Raw genomic sequence first — 18,061 nt, forward strand, 5'->3', positions numbered from 1 at the left:
TCAACCACTCTTTGCATAACGTAGTAAAATAAAATTGAAATTAGGGTATGTTGCTACATCGTCGTAATTCCAAAAAAGGCCATGTGCCATTTAAAAGATTTGGGAGGAAGAGAAACTACCGGAGGAATGGATAGAATGCTGCGGTTTGTCCTATCCATAAAATCGCGATTGCTATAATTACCGTGGCATCACACTGATCAACGACGGCTCTCCCAGATTTTATCACGTCATCTATCCCCAGTAGCAGGGCTTCAAATGGTGAGTTGACAACCTGGAAGGAGCGTCAAACACAGCTCTGGTCCTCACAAGCTCCCGCCTCACGCCTCCACGAGTCATATGATACCAAATGCGAAGTAGCCTGGGCAATGTTGTCAATCAGACAACAACGAAGTGAGAAGGTGCGACGCGAATACTGGCGCGCTAACCATAGCATGGCGGTAGAGGAAATGCTTCATCAAACACGAGCGTCTGTTCACCAAGGGGGCGCGGCTCAAACAGCGTCTGTTCTCCATGTTAGGGGTGGCTGATTATCATACTCGTCCTCGTGTCAGCGGGGACTCTAAACAGTGCTGTGCACGATGGTCCTCCGGCGAGATAGGGGGTTAGGGGCAGGTCCAACAAGCCGTCCTGGAAAATGAAAACAACGAACAACGAAATAAGGACTACGATTGGAAACTCGGGACATGGAATTGCAAATCGCTCGGCTTCCCGGGTTGCGATAGGATAATCTATGATGAACTACATCCCCGAAACTTCGAAGTCGTAGCACTGCAGGAACTTTGCTGGACAGGACAGAACTTTGCTGGAAAAGCGGGCATCGAGCGGCTACTTTCTACCAGAGCTGCGGGCTGGGAACCGGCTTTATAGTACTGGGAGAGATGCGCCAGCGTGTGATTGGTTGGCAACCGATCAACGCAAGAATGTGCAGGTTGAGGATTAAGGGCCGTTTCTTCAATCACAGTGTCATCAATGTGCACTGCCTTCACGAAGGGAGACCCGATGACAAGAAGGAGGCGTTCTACGCGCAGCTGGAGCAGGTGTATGATAGCTGTCCGCGTCGGGACGTGAAAATCCTGACAGCCTGCATGCCGCAACGAACGACAACGGCCAACGATGCGTAAATTTTTCAGCTTCCCGCGGTATGGTAGTCCAACACAGGCACAAAGCTCCCTTTCAATGAGGAGAACGTGCTGCTCAAGCCACAAGTACTGATACTGATGGTAGTCCAAAGTATCTTCTTCCCCCGCAAAGATATCCACAAGGCCACCTGGAGATCACCAGACCAACGAATAGAAAACCAAATTGACCATATTCTAATCGACGGTAAACTCTTCCCTGATGTTATAAACGTTCGCACCTACCGCAGTGGGTATGAAATGGAGAGAGTTACCTGGAAGGAGCGTCAAACATAGCTCTGGCTCTCTCAAGCTCCCACCTGGCGCCTCCACGTAGATCTAAGTCAAATGATGACGGTCGATGGCCTTACCCGGAAATGCTTCATGTACTTACTGAAGCAGCTATGCTAGGAGGTGCGAACTAGAGTTCTCCAGGTGAGGAGCGGCTCACACAGCGTCTGTCTCGTAACGGGCGGCTGAATATGAAATGCCGTATCCCGCAAGCTATACCTAAGATGGCAGACCCATCAGCGGGATGTAGGTATCGCGACCCCGGTGAGGTAGTATACCGAAAACTCAATTACCACGAACAACGAACAAAGAAATTCAGGACGGAACAATCGGTATAGGACACGGCAAGGGACAAGGAAACGATTAAGAGATAACGATTGGAAACTTGGTACCTGGAATGTCCGAACTCTTCATGAACCGGCACGGGCTGGCTTGCTTGCTCGAGAGCTGCATCAACTCGGAGTTGATATCGCTGCTATTCAGGAAGTTCGGTGTGATGTGCAATGATAGTGCTGGCAACTTGCTTATCGACAAAACGGCGGTAGCAGCCAGGTGGAAGGAGCACTTTCAGACACTATTGAATGGAGAGGTAAATGCGGAGATCAGCAGGGACAGGATAGAAATTGTAAGCGATGGTCAAGCTGTGGAGCCACCAACACAGGTGGAGGTTAAGAAGGCAATCAGTGAGCTGAAAAACGGTAAGGCTACTGGGAAGGACGGTATCCCGGCTGAACTTCTAAAAGCGGGGAGCGAGCGGCTGTACGAAGCAATCCACCGGATCATTGTCAGGATCCGGGAGGAAGAACAAATGCCGGAGGAGTGGTTGGATGGCTTCATTTGCCCAATTTTTGCCCAATTTTCAAAAAGGAACATCGAATGGAGTGTAAAAACTATCGAGGAATTACATTGCTCAATTCTGCCTACAAGGTACTTTCCCGTATCCTGTTCTGCAGACTGAGACCGTTAGCGGAGTTCTTCGTCGGCGAGTACCAAGCTGGTTTTCGTGAGGGTCGCTCCACGACGGATCAGATGTTTATCCTGCGTTAGTTGCTAGACAAGTTATGGGAGTACAACTTGCAGACACACCATCTGTTTGTGGACTTTAAAGCGGCGTACGAGTCAGTCAAACGAAAAGAGTTGTGGTAGATAATGCTAGAACATAGTTTTCCGACGAAACTAGTTACGCTGATTCGTGCGACACTGGACGGATCTAAATTATGATTTAGAAAAGACCTCAGCTGCTTTCGTGACGTTGGATGAACTGAAGCAAGGGGATGCACTCTCTAACCTGCTATTCAACATTGCCTTGGAAGCTGCATTACGAAGGGCAAACGTCGAAAGGAATGGAATTATCATCACGAAATCTCACATGCTTCTTGGTTTTGCGGATGACGTCGATATCATCGGAATCAACCGTAGAGCAGTGGAAGAGGCCTTCAGGCCCTTTAAAAGGGAAGCGGCGAGATTGGGACTTACCACTAACACCGCCAAAACGAAGTACATGGTTGCTGGTAGGGAACGTGGGAGCCCAAGTGGTGTTGGTGCCGAGGTTGAGTTAGATGGGGAACGATGTGAAGTAGTGGAGTAATTTATATACCTTGGTACACTCGTGACATGTGACAACGATGTAAGCCGCGAAGTGAAACGACGAGTTGCAGCCGCGAATCGGGCTTTCTACGGATTACGTAGCCAGCTGAAGTCCCGTAGTTTGCAAATTTGCACAAAACTGGCGCTGTACAGAACACTAATCCTTCCGGTGGCCCTTTACGGACACGAATCATGGACGCTAAAGGAAGCTGATCGGCGAGTGCTTGCGGTTTTTGAGCGTAAAATTCTGCGATCTATAGTTGGTGGCAAAATGGAAAATGGAGTGTGGCGCAGACGCATGAATCACAAGCTGTACCAAGTATACAAATATGCTGATATAGTGAAGGTAGTGCAATGTGGCAGGCTGCGGTGGGCTGGACACGTGGCCAGAATGCCCGATGAAAGAGTAGCCAAAACTATTTTCAGCAGAGAACCAGGAAGAGGCCGTAGACTCCGAGGCAGACCCCGCACCCGGTGGGTGTGTGCTGCCGAAGACGATGCACGTTCAGCTGGTGTTCGTGGGGATTGGAGAACGGCAGCCCGGGACCAACGGTACTGGAGGACCATAATTCGTCCGTTGCCACTAAAGTAAGTAAGTACCTACCGCAGTACGAATATAGATTCGGACTATTTCCTAGTTGCAATCTGCATGCGCTCAAAACTCTCGACGGTGTATAACACGCGTCGAAGTCGTACGCCGCGACCAAACATCGAGCAGCTACGAGACACCGAAGTTGCCCAGGAATACGCGCGGCAGCTGGAAGCAGCGCTACCAACGGAAGAGCAACTTGGCGCAGCAACTCTTGAAGATGGTTGGAAAGGCATTAAGACCGCCATCGGTAGTACTCCTCTAGCGGCACTAGGTACAACGAATCCGAACCGAAAATCAGAGGGGCTGTGTACAAGACACGACCGCATATGTAGGTGACGCAAGACTACGTAAGCCTCTTTGTATTGATAGTAGCACGTATCCATGCTTGTAATCATTCGATTCTTCATGTATACATGCTATATGCAACATATATACATGCTACATGCGTTGTATGTAACATTTATCAAAGTAGTAACATTGCATACGTTCAATCCTGAAAAGATTTCAGAGTTATTTCTAGGTGCATTTGGAGACAATTTAACAAAATCAAGAACACAAACTATTGCTTTCCTGCTTTGCTACCTTACAGAAATTAAAGATTGTTTTTATTACCCATGGTTCCCCACGTTGAAGGGATTTTACCAATTCAATCCTATTTTATCAACAGCACATCTCTTCACTACACTACCAATGAAACGGCAAGCATGCGTATTCATACAGAGTCATATAACCGAACACTACAGCTGTAGCACATTTTGCCAGCACAGATATCAAATTCGCCTAGGTTTAATCGTCTCGCAGTAAAGAATTTGCGATCTGTTGGGACAACGAACCTGTCATTTTTTCTGGCACACTTCCCTAACATCAAATTGGACTAGGTTTAATTGCGTTCGTAAGAAATCTGTTGGCACAAGCGGGCTTTGTCACTCTTTCTGGCGTACTTCCCAAGCAAGGACATCAAAATGGCCTAGGTTTAATCACGGTGTTAAGAAATCTTGTTGAAATGAGGAAATTTGGTCACTTGTTTTGGCCTACTTCCCAAGTACAGATATCAAATTAGTATAGGTTTAGATCATCGCAAAGAAGGGTATGAAATGGGGTAGGTAGGTAGGGTAGGGTATGAAATGGGGAACCAGTATTATGACGAGCACCTTAACAGCGATGTAGCTGAACATGAAGGTGACGATATGGCAATAGATCTTGGAGCACGTGCAGAAGACGACAGAATACTAGCCCCCGACGGTAGGTAGGTAGTAGTAGATAGGAGGTAGCAGAAGAGATCGGTCGACTGAAGAACAATAAAGTGGCTGGGGCTGATCAGCTATCCGGCGAGCTGCTGAAATTCGGTGGTGACGCACTGGCTAGAGCGCTGCACTGGGTCATTGTCAACCCTACTATCACGGTTGTTACAAAGCTGTTGTGGTAACCGAAATATGACTAATTCCAGTTGTAATTCGGTTGCTTCAACTAAATAGGCCTAAAGTGTGCTACTTGGGAAGGCTTGGGAGGACGAGCTATTACCGGAGGAGTGGACGGAAGGCATCGTGTGTCCGATCTACAAAAAGGACGACAAGTTGGATTGCTGTAATTACCGCGCAATCACACTGTTGAACGCCGCCTACAAGGTACTCTCCCAACTTTTATGTCGTCGATTATCACCATTTGCAAAGGAGTTCGTGAGGCAATATCAAGCGGGATTCATGGGTGCCCGTGCCACCACGGATCAGATTTTCAGGCTTCGGCAAGTATTGCAGAAATGTCGCGAATACAACGTGCCCACGCATAATTTATTCGTCGACTTCAAATCGGCGTATAACACGATCGATCGAGATCAGCTGTGACAGATTATGCACTACTATGGATTTCTGGATAAACTAACGCGATTGGTCAAGGCGACGATGGATCGAGTAATGTGTGTTGTTCGAGTATCAGGGGCAGTCTCGAGTCCCTTTGAATCTCGAAGAGGGTTACGGCAAGGTGATGGGCTTTCATGTTTGCTGTTCAACATCGCATTGGAGGATATGATAAGAAGAGCGGGGATAGACACGAGTGGCACGATATTTACGAAGTCCGTCCAGCTTCTTGATTTCACTGACGACGTGGATATCATTATACGCACCTTTGAGAATGGCGGCAACGTACATCGGACTGAAAGCTAAAGCCAAACGGATAGGACTTGTCATTAATGTATCGAAAACAAAATACATGAAAGGAAGAGGTTCTAGAGAAGTGAATGCTGACCTCCCTCCCCGGATTCATTTAGACGGTGATGAAATCGAGGTGGTAGAAGAGTTCGTGTATCTGGGCTCACTGGTTGCCGCAGACAACGACACCAGCAGAGAAATACAAAGACGCATTATGGCAGGAAATCGTGCCTACTTTGGACAACGTAGGAGGCTGCGATCGAACAAAATTCGCACCGCACGAAGTTAACAATTTACAAGACGCTGATTAGACCGGTAGTCCTTTACGGCCATGAAGCATGGACTATGCTCGTGGAGGACCAACGCGCCCTTAGTGTTTTCGAACGGAAGGTGTTGCGTACCATCTACGGCGGAGTGCAGATGGAAGACGGAATGTGGATGTGTGAATGTGCGAACGAAGCATGAATTGCATCAGCTGCTTAGGGAACCACCCGTCGCTCCCACCACAAAAATAGGTCGCCTGCGATGGGTTGGACACGTCGTGAGGTTGTCGGACGACAGCCCGGTTAAAAAAGTTCTCAATAACGATCCGACTGGAACGAGACGGCGGGGCGCGCAGCCAGGGCCGGCGCTAGCCCATTTCTCGCTCCACGCAAACCCTTAAAATGGCGCCCAAAATTTAGTCGTAAAAAGTAAGTAAGATTTTTACGGATGTGTCGATAATGAATTGACGATGAATAGCCCAGAAACGAGAACAGTAGAGAGAACTTCTTGATACGGCACGAGCGACCTTGACACTTCCTCTAAAAGAGTCGCGAATACAGAGTTCCCACGCATCATTAGTTCGTTGACTTAAGCCGCATATAATAGCATCGACCGAAAAGAGCTATGAAAAGTCATCGGTGAGTGTAGCTTCCGCAGAAAGCCCATCAAACTGAATCAATCTACGATGGACGGTACACAGTGCAGTGTTCGGATCTCGGGTAGATTGTCGATTGCATTCGAATCACACAGAGGGCTTCACCAAGATGATGGTCCCTCACAACTCCTGTTCAACATAACGCTATCAAGGTGTTATGAATCAAGCGGATATCAACACGTGGGCACGATCTTTAACAAATCCAGTCAATTCATCTGCTTTGCCGATGACATGAATATTATCGGCAGAACATTTGTGGTGGTGGCTGAACAATACACCGCTGAAACCAAAGTAAATGTTGGCCGGCAGGATCGAGGCCAACCGACGTCGCTTGGGCAGTAATGTAACGATCGACGATAATGAGTCAGAAGTAGTCGATGAACTTGTCTACCTAGGCTTTTTTTTGTATGGGTTTATCACTTTGACCACAACATTATTGATCTATTGTAATGGGCCCGGGTGTATGCTGTATTCTGCACAGCATTTCTGTGCTTTATCGTTATTGAGTAAACGATAAACTTATATTTTTTTATGTGTGGGTTTTACCCATGCTTCGATGCATGTCCTACTATACCAAACCTGTTTCGCCTCGTTATAGTTAGCACTGGTGAGTCCTCCTGAGGTTCAAAACCTTTACCTCATTAGGTCCTCATACCAGTATACTAACCATAAGAAGCGTCTTCGGGATAATGTAAAACTCAGCATGAAGGAAGGGTGATGAGGACCTTGGCTTACTGGTAACGACAGACAATGACACCAGCCGTTAGATTCGACGATGTGTTATCAGCGGAAGTCGTGCTTACTAAGGGCTTCACAATCAATAACGGACGAACAGGCTAAGCCCCCGTACAAAGTGCATCCTGATACATGACGCTTATTAGACCGGTTGTTCTCTACGGGCGTGAAACTTGGCTAATGCTTCAGGAGGACCCGCGAGTACTCGAAGTTTTCGAGAAACGAGTGCTAAGAACGATCTTCGCCGGCGTATACAGGAGAACGAAATATGGAAGTGGAGGTTGAACCATAAACTAGCACAGCTCTATGGTGAACCCAGTATTCAAAAGGAGACTAAAGCTCGATGGATACGATGGGCAGGGCATGTTGCAAGAATGCCGGACAACTACCCTGCAAACATGGTGTTCGCTGTTTCTCAGCTTTCCGATGGTGCACTTAAAATTAAAATCTCTTGAGGCGATCATGGAAATGTTTTGATAAAATCCAATATGGCGACGTAATCCAAGATGGCCGCCAAAAACATTTTAATCCATTTGAAAGCCCTGTTCTTCTTCTTTACATAAACGGGCCATTTGTTAGTTATCTCATTGCAAATTTATGAAATATCACATGATATAGATATCAAGATTTACTCAAAATTCAACTTTTTTTGAAACCGTTAGGCCCTTTAGCGAACGAAAGGTCCACTTTTTCGAGGTATTAAAAGTGTAGTTCTTATTTTTTAATCATTTTCAACCAATTAAGTACAAAAGTTCTAACTTTTGAAGACCTCGCGTCAGTAGTGGCCCCGTTTCAACGAGAATTACTCAAAGGCAGAAATATTTGAATTGGACTAATTTATGTCAAATGTTATGGATATACTTTGCACGAAATACACTAAAAATTAAAAGTTATGAAAGCATCTTAACCGCCCAGTTAGCTTCGAGGTAAGATGCTCCTCTACCACGCCAGTCGTCGTATGTTCGAATTTTGGCTAGGCGGTGCTGAAAGATAGTCAGTAGGATTATTTTTGTGACCATTTACTTTACTGACAGTTATTATTACTTACACTGTACAAATCAAAACCGTCAGTTGAGAAAAATATATATGGCATGTAAAATAGTTATTTTTATCTACTTTTTTCATATTAACAGGGGTAAACATTTTTTTCTTCCTGGCCGCTACTGTAGGAAATACAACCTACCTCCATTAGTTCTAGCAAAAGGATACAATGGGCAGCGCCTGGTCCCGAAAGTGGATCACCGTAAAGGCCTGATCCGGTGTGGCCACGTCCAGCAGATGATGCGGTGCTTGAGATTGCTCTTCTTGTGTCGCCTTGGCTGTCACTATGTCCAAACCACGGTACACCTGTAATGGAAGGGTAGAACGAAATGAAATGAAAGATTTCGATAAATCTCATTCTCCCAGCCTCAAACCAGCCAGACAGCCGGTTAGTGAGAAGAAACAAAAGAAGAGGGTGAAAATATGCGTCAAACGCTACGCCATCAATAGCATCACTCACACTCCGGCAGGGCAGCCAGCAGTCGCAATCGTCAAAATGCGATCGGAATGCCGTCATAAACGAAGCAAATAGCCAAAAGAAATAGATAAACATTGGATCGCTTTGTCTAGAATACTCTTTGCTTCTCCATCTTCGCTCTGGCACAACGAATGTAGCAGCAGGTTGTTCGGTAATAGATTTTCGATTTAATTACCTATTCATAACTTCTGGCCAGGAATTGATTCGATGTTTCGTTTCGGTTGAAGCACCTTTGGAAAAAGTTTCTCATCAATAAGTTCAGTTTATTTTAAAAAACTGGAAACAAATTTTTCGCCGTGTCGCCAGTTAAGCATCCCAAGCGTGAGAAAAAGCTAATAAAACCGTTTAGTCTTTTAATCAATTAAAAAAATTAATTTGTTCTTGATTTCTCTTGAGCCACCACCACCACCTGCCGACATCTGTTTCGCTACATTTATCATCGACTTATGTTCTATTGCTAAAATCGCTAAAATCCCCTGGAATACGAAGGTGTAACATGCAGGTTATAATTACAAATAATAGAATATTTCACTTTACACAAAATTGCTGGTATTTAATGGAAAACCTTACCTGAGGAATAATTTGGGCAACGAATCTAAATGAAATACATATGTTTTCACAAGGTAGGGCCCCTTGAGTACATGTTTTGCATTCCAATTGTTCTACAAAGCATACATAACAGAGCAAGTGTTAAGTGATTTGAGTGGCGGTTAATCACATCCACACAGGTGAACGATCATAAAAAAACTTTGTATTCACTTTTGTTTCATTTTATTGGGGCACATCGATTATAACCAATTTCAATTTTTAGACCAGAACAATTCTTCCAAGAATTAAGGTGTCGGACGATTCTTTCAAATGGCATCTAAACGGTGGGAACGCTCGACAACCAGATAGGTTCAATGCATCCATAAATGGCTTGATACGTTACTTCGGATGGCGGCTTTCGGTTTTAATGAGCTCCCGCCCGGGGAGAGCACGTCCATGCTTAAGAAAATTCAAATTAGTCAATCAGACACACATACGTACCTACGTACATGCATATATGAAACTGGGTATTGTTCTGGCTGAGAATCTGCGCAGAGCTGCCTGCAGTTCAGTTTAATTGCCAGCAATCAATTCTCGATTAGTGCACTGCACAACCGGATGGGTAGCCCCCCGTTGCCCTTTGCGAGTCCACCAACCTCGTGAGAACCCAGTCTCGTTTGTGACACTTTGACAACCACAACAATGGCTGCACGATTAATGGGTTATTAATACTTAATTTCCTTCATTTCCATGGCCACACACACGACTGGATTGCTGTGATGCACCATTTCTGCAGTAAAAACACGGAACCTATCAATAACCCCGGCCAGCGCTGACACCTGATTCTCGCTCGTCGAAAGCGGGGTACGGGTCGGTTATCGTTCAGAAAAACTGAACCCCTCTCCGTCCCTTTTTCACCTCCCTTCCAAGCCACGTAGAGTAAGTTGGTGAGACATTGTTGCTGTTGTTGCGTTGCGGTTTGTTGATAATGGGTTATTAAATTGCACTTGCTCTTCTGGCGCCTCGCAAACGCTGCCGTCTATTCCATTCACGCAAACGAACAGAACTCGAAATGTAGGCCATCTGTTTTGCCCCCTTTTCTGCCGGTGCTTTGCCACCGCCGCCCGCTGCTACCACTGCACACATGCATTCAATGAATGAACAAATTACCCAATAATTGACAGGTAAAACGGGCATCGCGTAAACGCTTGAATTAGGGCTGCAAATTGGAACGGTTCACCATTAAGTAATTGCTACCGTTCTGTGTAGGACTACTAGCAGAACGGCTGTGCTGTGGAACGTGGTGGATCCTTGCCATTAGAAATCTATGATTATCAAAACGATTTAACCATTGATAAAATAAGTTCCCATAGCCAAACTGTGGGTCGCAACTCCAACCGCAACTGTCTCTTGTGTTGTTGAAACAAGCTGCCATGAGACTGACGGGTATAACGGCGGGAAACACATAACAATAATAATCATTTCATCTCAGTGGATGTGGCTGCTATGATTGATAGGGGACGGTCCAATGGCAGGCCATTAAACGAGAATTCCGATTCAAATGATTGAATAAATACGGCCATTCTTGCCGTTACATTCTACCTGATTAGCATAAAGATCGAACAAGCCGAAGCAGGGCGCTGAAGTGGGCACATCTGATTACCGTGTCGGTCCTACCTACTCTGAGTACACGCATACCGATACAATCGAAAAGATAAATGAAAAGGAACACGTAAAAATATCGAAGATGTCTAGAATGTAAACAAACCGAGTTAGAGATCATTCGTTTGCTGGACCACAAAAAGACTAACTCTCAGTCGGAGTAAAAAGCTTGGACTTAGGCCCTTTTGCGTCTTTAAATATTGAAGACATTAGATCGACATTCCAGCATTCCGACGAGATCTAGAATTTTGCTACTGCGATCCAGAGTGGAGACTCCAAAACTCAAAAAAGAGGTTAGTTGTAATAGCTGTTAACCTAGGCCAAATAATTTTCTTGATTATCACTAGTCTTAGTTATTTTACTTACTTACTTATGTGTCCATGTCCGCCGGTCCGGCAGAACAAAGGGATGAAATTAGAGATCTCCACTGCTGACGGTTACCCGCCATGGCTTTTACCTGTCGCCAGGACAGGTTCTCGTCTACAGCCCGGATGTCGTTGGCTAAGCTCCGTCTCCATGAGCCTCTGGGTCTGCCTCTTCTACGCTGTCCTTGTGGATTCCAGTCGAGTGCTGCTCTGCAAACCTCGTTCGCTCCTTTCCTCAAGGTGTGTCCGATCCACTTCCACCTACGCTCACGAATTTCTGTGGCTATCGGCCGTTGATGACACCGACGATGGAGTTCCTCATTGGATATCCAATTATCAGGCCACCAGGCACGAATAATATATCGCAGGCACCGGTTAATGAATACCTGCAGTCTTTGCGTTGTCTCCGCTGAGACGCACCACGTTTCGCAGGCATACAGCAGTACGGATTTAACGTTTGAATGAAAGATTCGGGTTTTCGTACGTAGAGTGATCTGGTTTGAGCGCCAAATGTTTCGCAGACCTGCAAAGGCACCCCTGGCCTTCCTGATCCGTGTGGCTATATCAGTCTTGGTACCACCATCGGGCGTTGTTTGGCTACCAAGGTATTGAAAGACGGCTACCTGCTCAACTTGTTGTCCCGCTACTGTAAAGTTGGTGGAATTGTCAGTGTTCACTACCATAGACTTAGTTTTCGCTACATTGACTGTGAGACCTGCTGCCTGGTAGCTCTCGGAGAGGTCGTCTAACTTGCTCTGCATATCGTTTCGGCGTTGTGCGAGCAAGACAATGTCGTCGGCTAGGTCGAGGTCATTTAGCTGCTCCATCGTTAGAGGATTCTAAGGCAATCCTCGATTTGGTCTACTGTCAATTGCTCCAACTAATATCTCATCCATAACGATGAGAAACAGAAGCGGTGATAAAATGCAGCCCTGTCTCACGCCAGCAGTAACCCTTATGGGGTCGGACAAGACGCCGTCGTGCAAAACCTTGCACGGGAACGCCTCGTACTGAGCCTCGATGAGATGGACTAGCTTATCTGGAACTCCTCTACGCCTAAGTGCGCCCCAGATGTTTTCGTGATTGAGTCGGTCGAACGCCTTTTCGAAGTCAACGAACACCAGCAGAAGAGAGTCCTGGAATTTGTTGATCTGCTCCAATATAATGCGGAGCGTTGTGATATGGTCTACACATGATCGGCCAGCACGGAATCCAGCTTGCTGCCGCCGGAGAGTAGCGTCGATCTTCTCCTGGATCCGGTTGAGGATTACCTTACAGAGTACTTTGAGAGTAATACAGAGCAACGTGATGCCACGCCAGTTACCGCATTCCGTTAGGTCTCCTTTCTTAGGGACTTTGACCAATATGCCCTGCATCCAGTCCACCGGAAAAGTTGCGGTTTCCCAAATATTGCTGAAAAGCTGATGCATCATCTGGGCTGACAAAGATGGGTCAGCTTTGAGCATTTCGGCTGAAATACGATCTATCCCTGGCGCTCTATTGGATTTCATACTCTTGATGGCTGCTACAATTTCATCCAGCGATGGCGCCTCCGAGTTGACGCGACTAATTCGACGAACTGTAGGCGTCATACGCTGCTGGTTTTGTTGGTCTCTGACATTTGAAACTCGGAAGAGTTTTTCAAAATGTTCAGTCCATCGCTTAAGCTGTTCTGTACGGTCAGTCAATAGCTGACCAGCTCTGTCCTTTAGCGGCATCTTTGTATTCATCCTGGCACCACTAAGGCGGCGAGAAATATCGTACAACAAACGGATATCACCATTGGCGGCGGCGGTTTCTCCTTGTTCGGCTAGGGAGTTAGTCCAGGCTCTCTTGTCCCGCCTACAAGCACGTTTAACAGCCCTCTCCAGTTCGGCGTATCGTTGACGGGCAGCTGTCTTAGCCGATCTGGTCCGCGCTCGCTCAATGCCGGCTTTCGCCTCTCTCCGCTCGTCGATCTTCCTCCAAGTTTCATCCGAAATCCACTCCCTCCGCCCACTGCGCGCTTTGCCGAGGGTTTCATCACTGGTCGTGATGAAGGCGTTCTTGATGCCGGTCCATTGCTCTTCGACGGTTCCACCAGATGGCAACTCCGAGGCTCGAGATTCAAGTTGTTCAACAAAGGCCCTTTTCACCTCAGGATTCTCCAATCAGTCTTAGTTATTGATATGGAGAAACGGAAGGAAAGACGACGGATTTAAAATAATACTTTTATTAAACTAAGAGCTTATCACTATGCTATGGCTGGTTGGTAAAAGAGATCGTCAAACGAGAAATCGGGTTGCTGAAGACCAACAAAGCCGCTGGTAAGGACCGCCTACCGGCAGAGCTTTAAAAACATGACAGGGAAACGCTGACAACGGCTCTAAACTGGGTAATTTCCAAGATTTGGAAGGGGAAGAAGCTAGCGGCGGAATGAATTAATGGGGGGCCCTGTAGCCACAAGGTTCGTGGGTTCGAAGCTTAATAGAATCATGCAATTCGATGTTAAGTGATTTTAGCATGGGTTTATTCGCAGGCCCGTCCACATTCTTCCTACTAAATTCTGCATCTACTAACAATGAAGCGTCTTGCCTGGGCAAGTTATAAGAGTGGTACTTGCTTGAGGGGCGAATGAAGCCTCTTGTTTGTTACGTAATTTAAGCACAACTTGGAAGGTGTGTATTAATACAAAGTTGAGGCATAAAAGCCAGAGCGGGCAGACCGAAAGGCACGCTCTAAGTAAGGTTGGCAGCACGCGCTGTCATCTGTTCGTTCTTCTGCTCTCTTCGGTTGGAACATTGCGAAAGGATAGACGTGTTTGCCTACACGAGTCGGGTTCGAAACTAAAATAAAAAGGCGAAAGCCTTCCGCGTTCGCGTTGTCTTCTCGGTCATCCGGTGCGGCATCGAATAAATATCGTTTCGTTCGCGTTCGGGCTGGCGATGAGCCACCGAGGGCTCGACATACGTGGCTAAAGTTCAGCGAAATAAGTGACACACGTGCAGCAGCGCCGCCCCTGATCTTGGTTGTGCCGGCCACGGTACGCATCCTGTCGCACCCTACCACAGCCCGCTGAACCAGCAACCAGTGAAGTGCTACACGGGAGGGGGCTACCTTTTACGCACCAATTGTGCAATCACAGTGCTAACAATTTGCAATCACCACGGTGGCGAGTTCGGAGTAGTAGCGAAGCCAGGTTGGTAATACCGTAGGTCTCGGGACATTATCCTGTGACGTTTTTCGTGCTCGATGAAAATGCTACATTTCACTCCGCGGCATTTCGTGTAACCTATCGAACGCTGACGTTATTCTGCAGTGTCTCTCGCGTAATCCACTGATCAACTAGTGACATCCCGCGTAATCTTTTAAACTTGTAACATATTTTTAGGGCAAATTATAACTTGTTCCACTACCTGGTTCTAGGAACGACGTTGGTAGTGCAAAAAGTGGTAAGAAACACGTACACACCCTCACTTTGTGCTGAACTCTGCTTTACCGACCATGAAGCCTCTAGCCGGGGCTGGTTATAAGAATAATATTTGCTCGAGGTGCGAATGAAGCCTCTTGTCCAAGAACAAATTATAACTAGTTTCCGCACTTCCTGGCTCTGGAGCTAAATTGGTTGAAAAGTAGTATAAAGCGTAGAAGTAAAAAAGGGGTGAAACACCGACACTTTACGCACGGATAATAAGTAGTTCGCTCACTTTATAGCGATACTGCAGAAACAACGAAGTGCGGAACAACATCTGAATAAGATCACAATAGATCAAAATGCTGGTCGTAGTGATAATATCCATACACAAAAAAAGTGCTGCAACTATCGCGGCAACGCTGTCTACAAGCAACTCTTCCAGATCCTGTTACGCCGGCTATGTCCGATAGCACAGTGTATCGTTGGGAATTATCAGGCGGGCCTCAGGGGGGGTGCCCACGCATCATATCGTTATTGTTTTCAAAGCAGCATACGATACAGTCAATCGTGACTGATCAAAGCTTGGATCGAGCAATGTGTTCCGTGCACATCTCGGGGACATTCTCGAGTCGCATTGAGAAGTGGCGAGTTGCATACTATGCAACATCACTCTTGAAGGTGTGATCCGACGAAGACATCGAAACAAGAGGCACGATTTTTACCAAGGATATCCAACGCCTAGGTTTTGCAGATAGCTTTGATATCATATAGCCAGGAATTTTTCGACGGCGGTATCAGGTATCAGAATTTTTTGGCTCGGGTGGCACGTTCTCCATATTATTTGGACAATTGTGCCTCGCCGCATTTGCCTTCTCCTTTTACCTACCTGATGGAAAGGGAAAAGGATCAGGAGGAATGGGAGGGTTTGGATGGGGGAGAAAACGTCACAAAAACATTTAAATAAAAGAAAACCTGCACCCCCGAAGGGATACTGGTCGTCTTCGATAAGAGCACAAAGCTTCTAACTAAGTTAGGTAAACTTAGCACCCACGAGGGGATACATGACCTAACAAAGCGTTTAATCCGTCATGCGGGATTAAGTCCTTTTGCCAATGTTTTTGGCAATAATTTTCCGGAAACCGTAGTTTAACCGGAATTTTTGCGCTTCCAGGAGTTTTAAAGAGCCGCAGTCGATGCTACAGACGATAGTGCGACGGCGGAGGCGAACTACGCCAGACTGAAAGCGGGGTCTAGCAGAATTATGTTCAAAAAGTATGAAAGTATGTGCCTAAGAGCTAACGTAGAACTACGAATGTAGTACATTCGATAACGCTGGACATTTTTCAAATGTTCCACAGTTTGTTACGCCAATTAATAACTTTGTTAGATGAGGTCGAGATTATACTTTCCAAATGCCTGCATCTTGTGTATCAATTTTTTTTTCTAATTTGTAGTTCTATAAAGAATTAAACCACCAAGTCACAATCACTCATCTTTTGGTGATTGGCGGTGATACCTTATTTTGTAAATTTTTTCGAAAATAACAGAAGGCACTAACACTAAAAATTAAAATTACTGTCATTTTCGTCATATGCCAAAGCAAGACGACGGATGGGTTCGTGTTGACCATAATTCGTGCGATGAACGTTTACCCGTAGAAGACGTAAATGCCGTTGCGGGCGCAGAGGGAGAGGACAATATATCTGTAGCATAGCGAGGATGCTGGGACAATCGTAGCTACCGGTCAGGATTTTTTGGCCATTTGAGATATTATATCCTTGCGTCGCTGTTCGAGGGATGTTATTCCAAATAGAATGCAGAGGTCACTATACGGTGGTAAGCTCTCGGGATTTCTGCATAGCAGGGTGCGGCAAAGACGACGAATAAAACGTTTTTGAATACGTTCGAAACGTGTCACCCAGATGTCGTAATAGGGGTCCCAAATAACGCAGGCAAACTCCAGAACTGAGCGTACCAGCGAGCAATAGAGGATCAGCAAGGTTCCATGATCCTCAAATTCTTTTCCAATTCTCAAAATTAAGCCAAGTTGCCGGTTCGCCTTGTTAATCATCATGGAGTAATGTTGTCTGAATGTCAATTGAGTATCCAGAATAACACCTAGATCCGTAACAACTTCCTTGCGAAGTAGGGATATTCCATCAACGTGATAATCAAACAACAAAGGCTGTTTTTTGCGGTGAAAGCTCTTGGCAGTGCATTTGGCGATGCTTAATGTCAAAAAGTTGTGGTGGCACCATTCAGCGAACAAAAAAATTAACACTTGGAGTCTGAAGCAATCATCGTAGCTTTGATTAACCTGGTAGATTTTTGTGTCATCGGCATACAACAGTCGTGTGCCACGAGGTTATAACTTTGTAACATCGTTGATAAACAACGAAAACAGTAAAGGCCCCAAGATACTTCCTTGAGGGACTCCGGAGTTGTTACTAAACCAGCGAGATTGCGACGTTCCCAGCTTCACAGCAATTTTGCGATCCCGCAGGTACGATTTTATCCATGCAACCATCGTAACAGATACTCTAAAAGATATTCTAAAATAGTTAAAAACTGACCAAACTCGTGTTTGTAGTCTTTGACCTTGAAATGCGGTCAGGCATTAATATTAATATTTTTAGAAACGATAGTTTTTACAATTGATGGAGGGACGGTAGGGGAAAGTTATGAAAATTTTGACGTAGAACTACATCTTACCGCAGGGTGTCAGTCCAAAATTTGGATTCAACCCAGCGTCACGAAAGAATGAAAGATTTTGAACGCCAATTGCTCTGCTAATTATGAATGGATTTTCATGGTTTAAATACCGATCGACTCATAAAAGATGTAGCAATTATGTAATTTCTACTGTAACATTCGTTTTCAATCATTAAATAGTAAAAATTGCCGAATAGTTTCAAGGTCAAATTATCCCATACATTTTCACTGTGACCGCCTTGCTCCGCAGGCAGGGACGACATTTAAATACACCATCTGTTCACTGTGATTTCGATTACTTTATGTCTAGAAAAAAAAAAAAGCAACAAAACTCCCTCGTCCCAATAGATCGAAGATTCTTTACGACGTTTAGACTTATACTAATTTGATATCTATGCTTGGGAAGTATGCCAGAATGATTGCGATAAACCTAGTCCAGTTTGATGTCCTGTAAGTAAACAATTTTGTTAAAGCATAAAACCACTCCTTCCTTTCAAC

The 18,061-nt window shown here is 45.6% G+C and overlaps 1 protein-coding gene across 1 annotated transcript in view; it reads right to left on the reverse strand.

The window, feature by feature from the left end:
• LOC128739939 (tRNA dimethylallyltransferase) overlaps window positions 1–18,061 on the reverse strand; it is a 430,275-nt gene that overhangs the window by 387,195 nt on the left and 25,019 nt on the right. The window contains exon 2 of the mRNA XM_053835443.1: window positions 8,593–8,730. Within this exon, the coding sequence (XP_053691418.1) occupies window positions 8,593–8,730 (138 nt within the window). The remainder of the gene's footprint in view (window positions 1–8,592; window positions 8,731–18,061) is intronic.

The sequence above is a fragment of the Sabethes cyaneus genome, chromosome 1, assembly GCF_943734655.1.
Source record: "Sabethes cyaneus chromosome 1, idSabCyanKW18_F2, whole genome shotgun sequence".
Taxonomy (NCBI): domain Eukaryota; kingdom Metazoa; phylum Arthropoda; class Insecta; order Diptera; family Culicidae; genus Sabethes; species Sabethes cyaneus.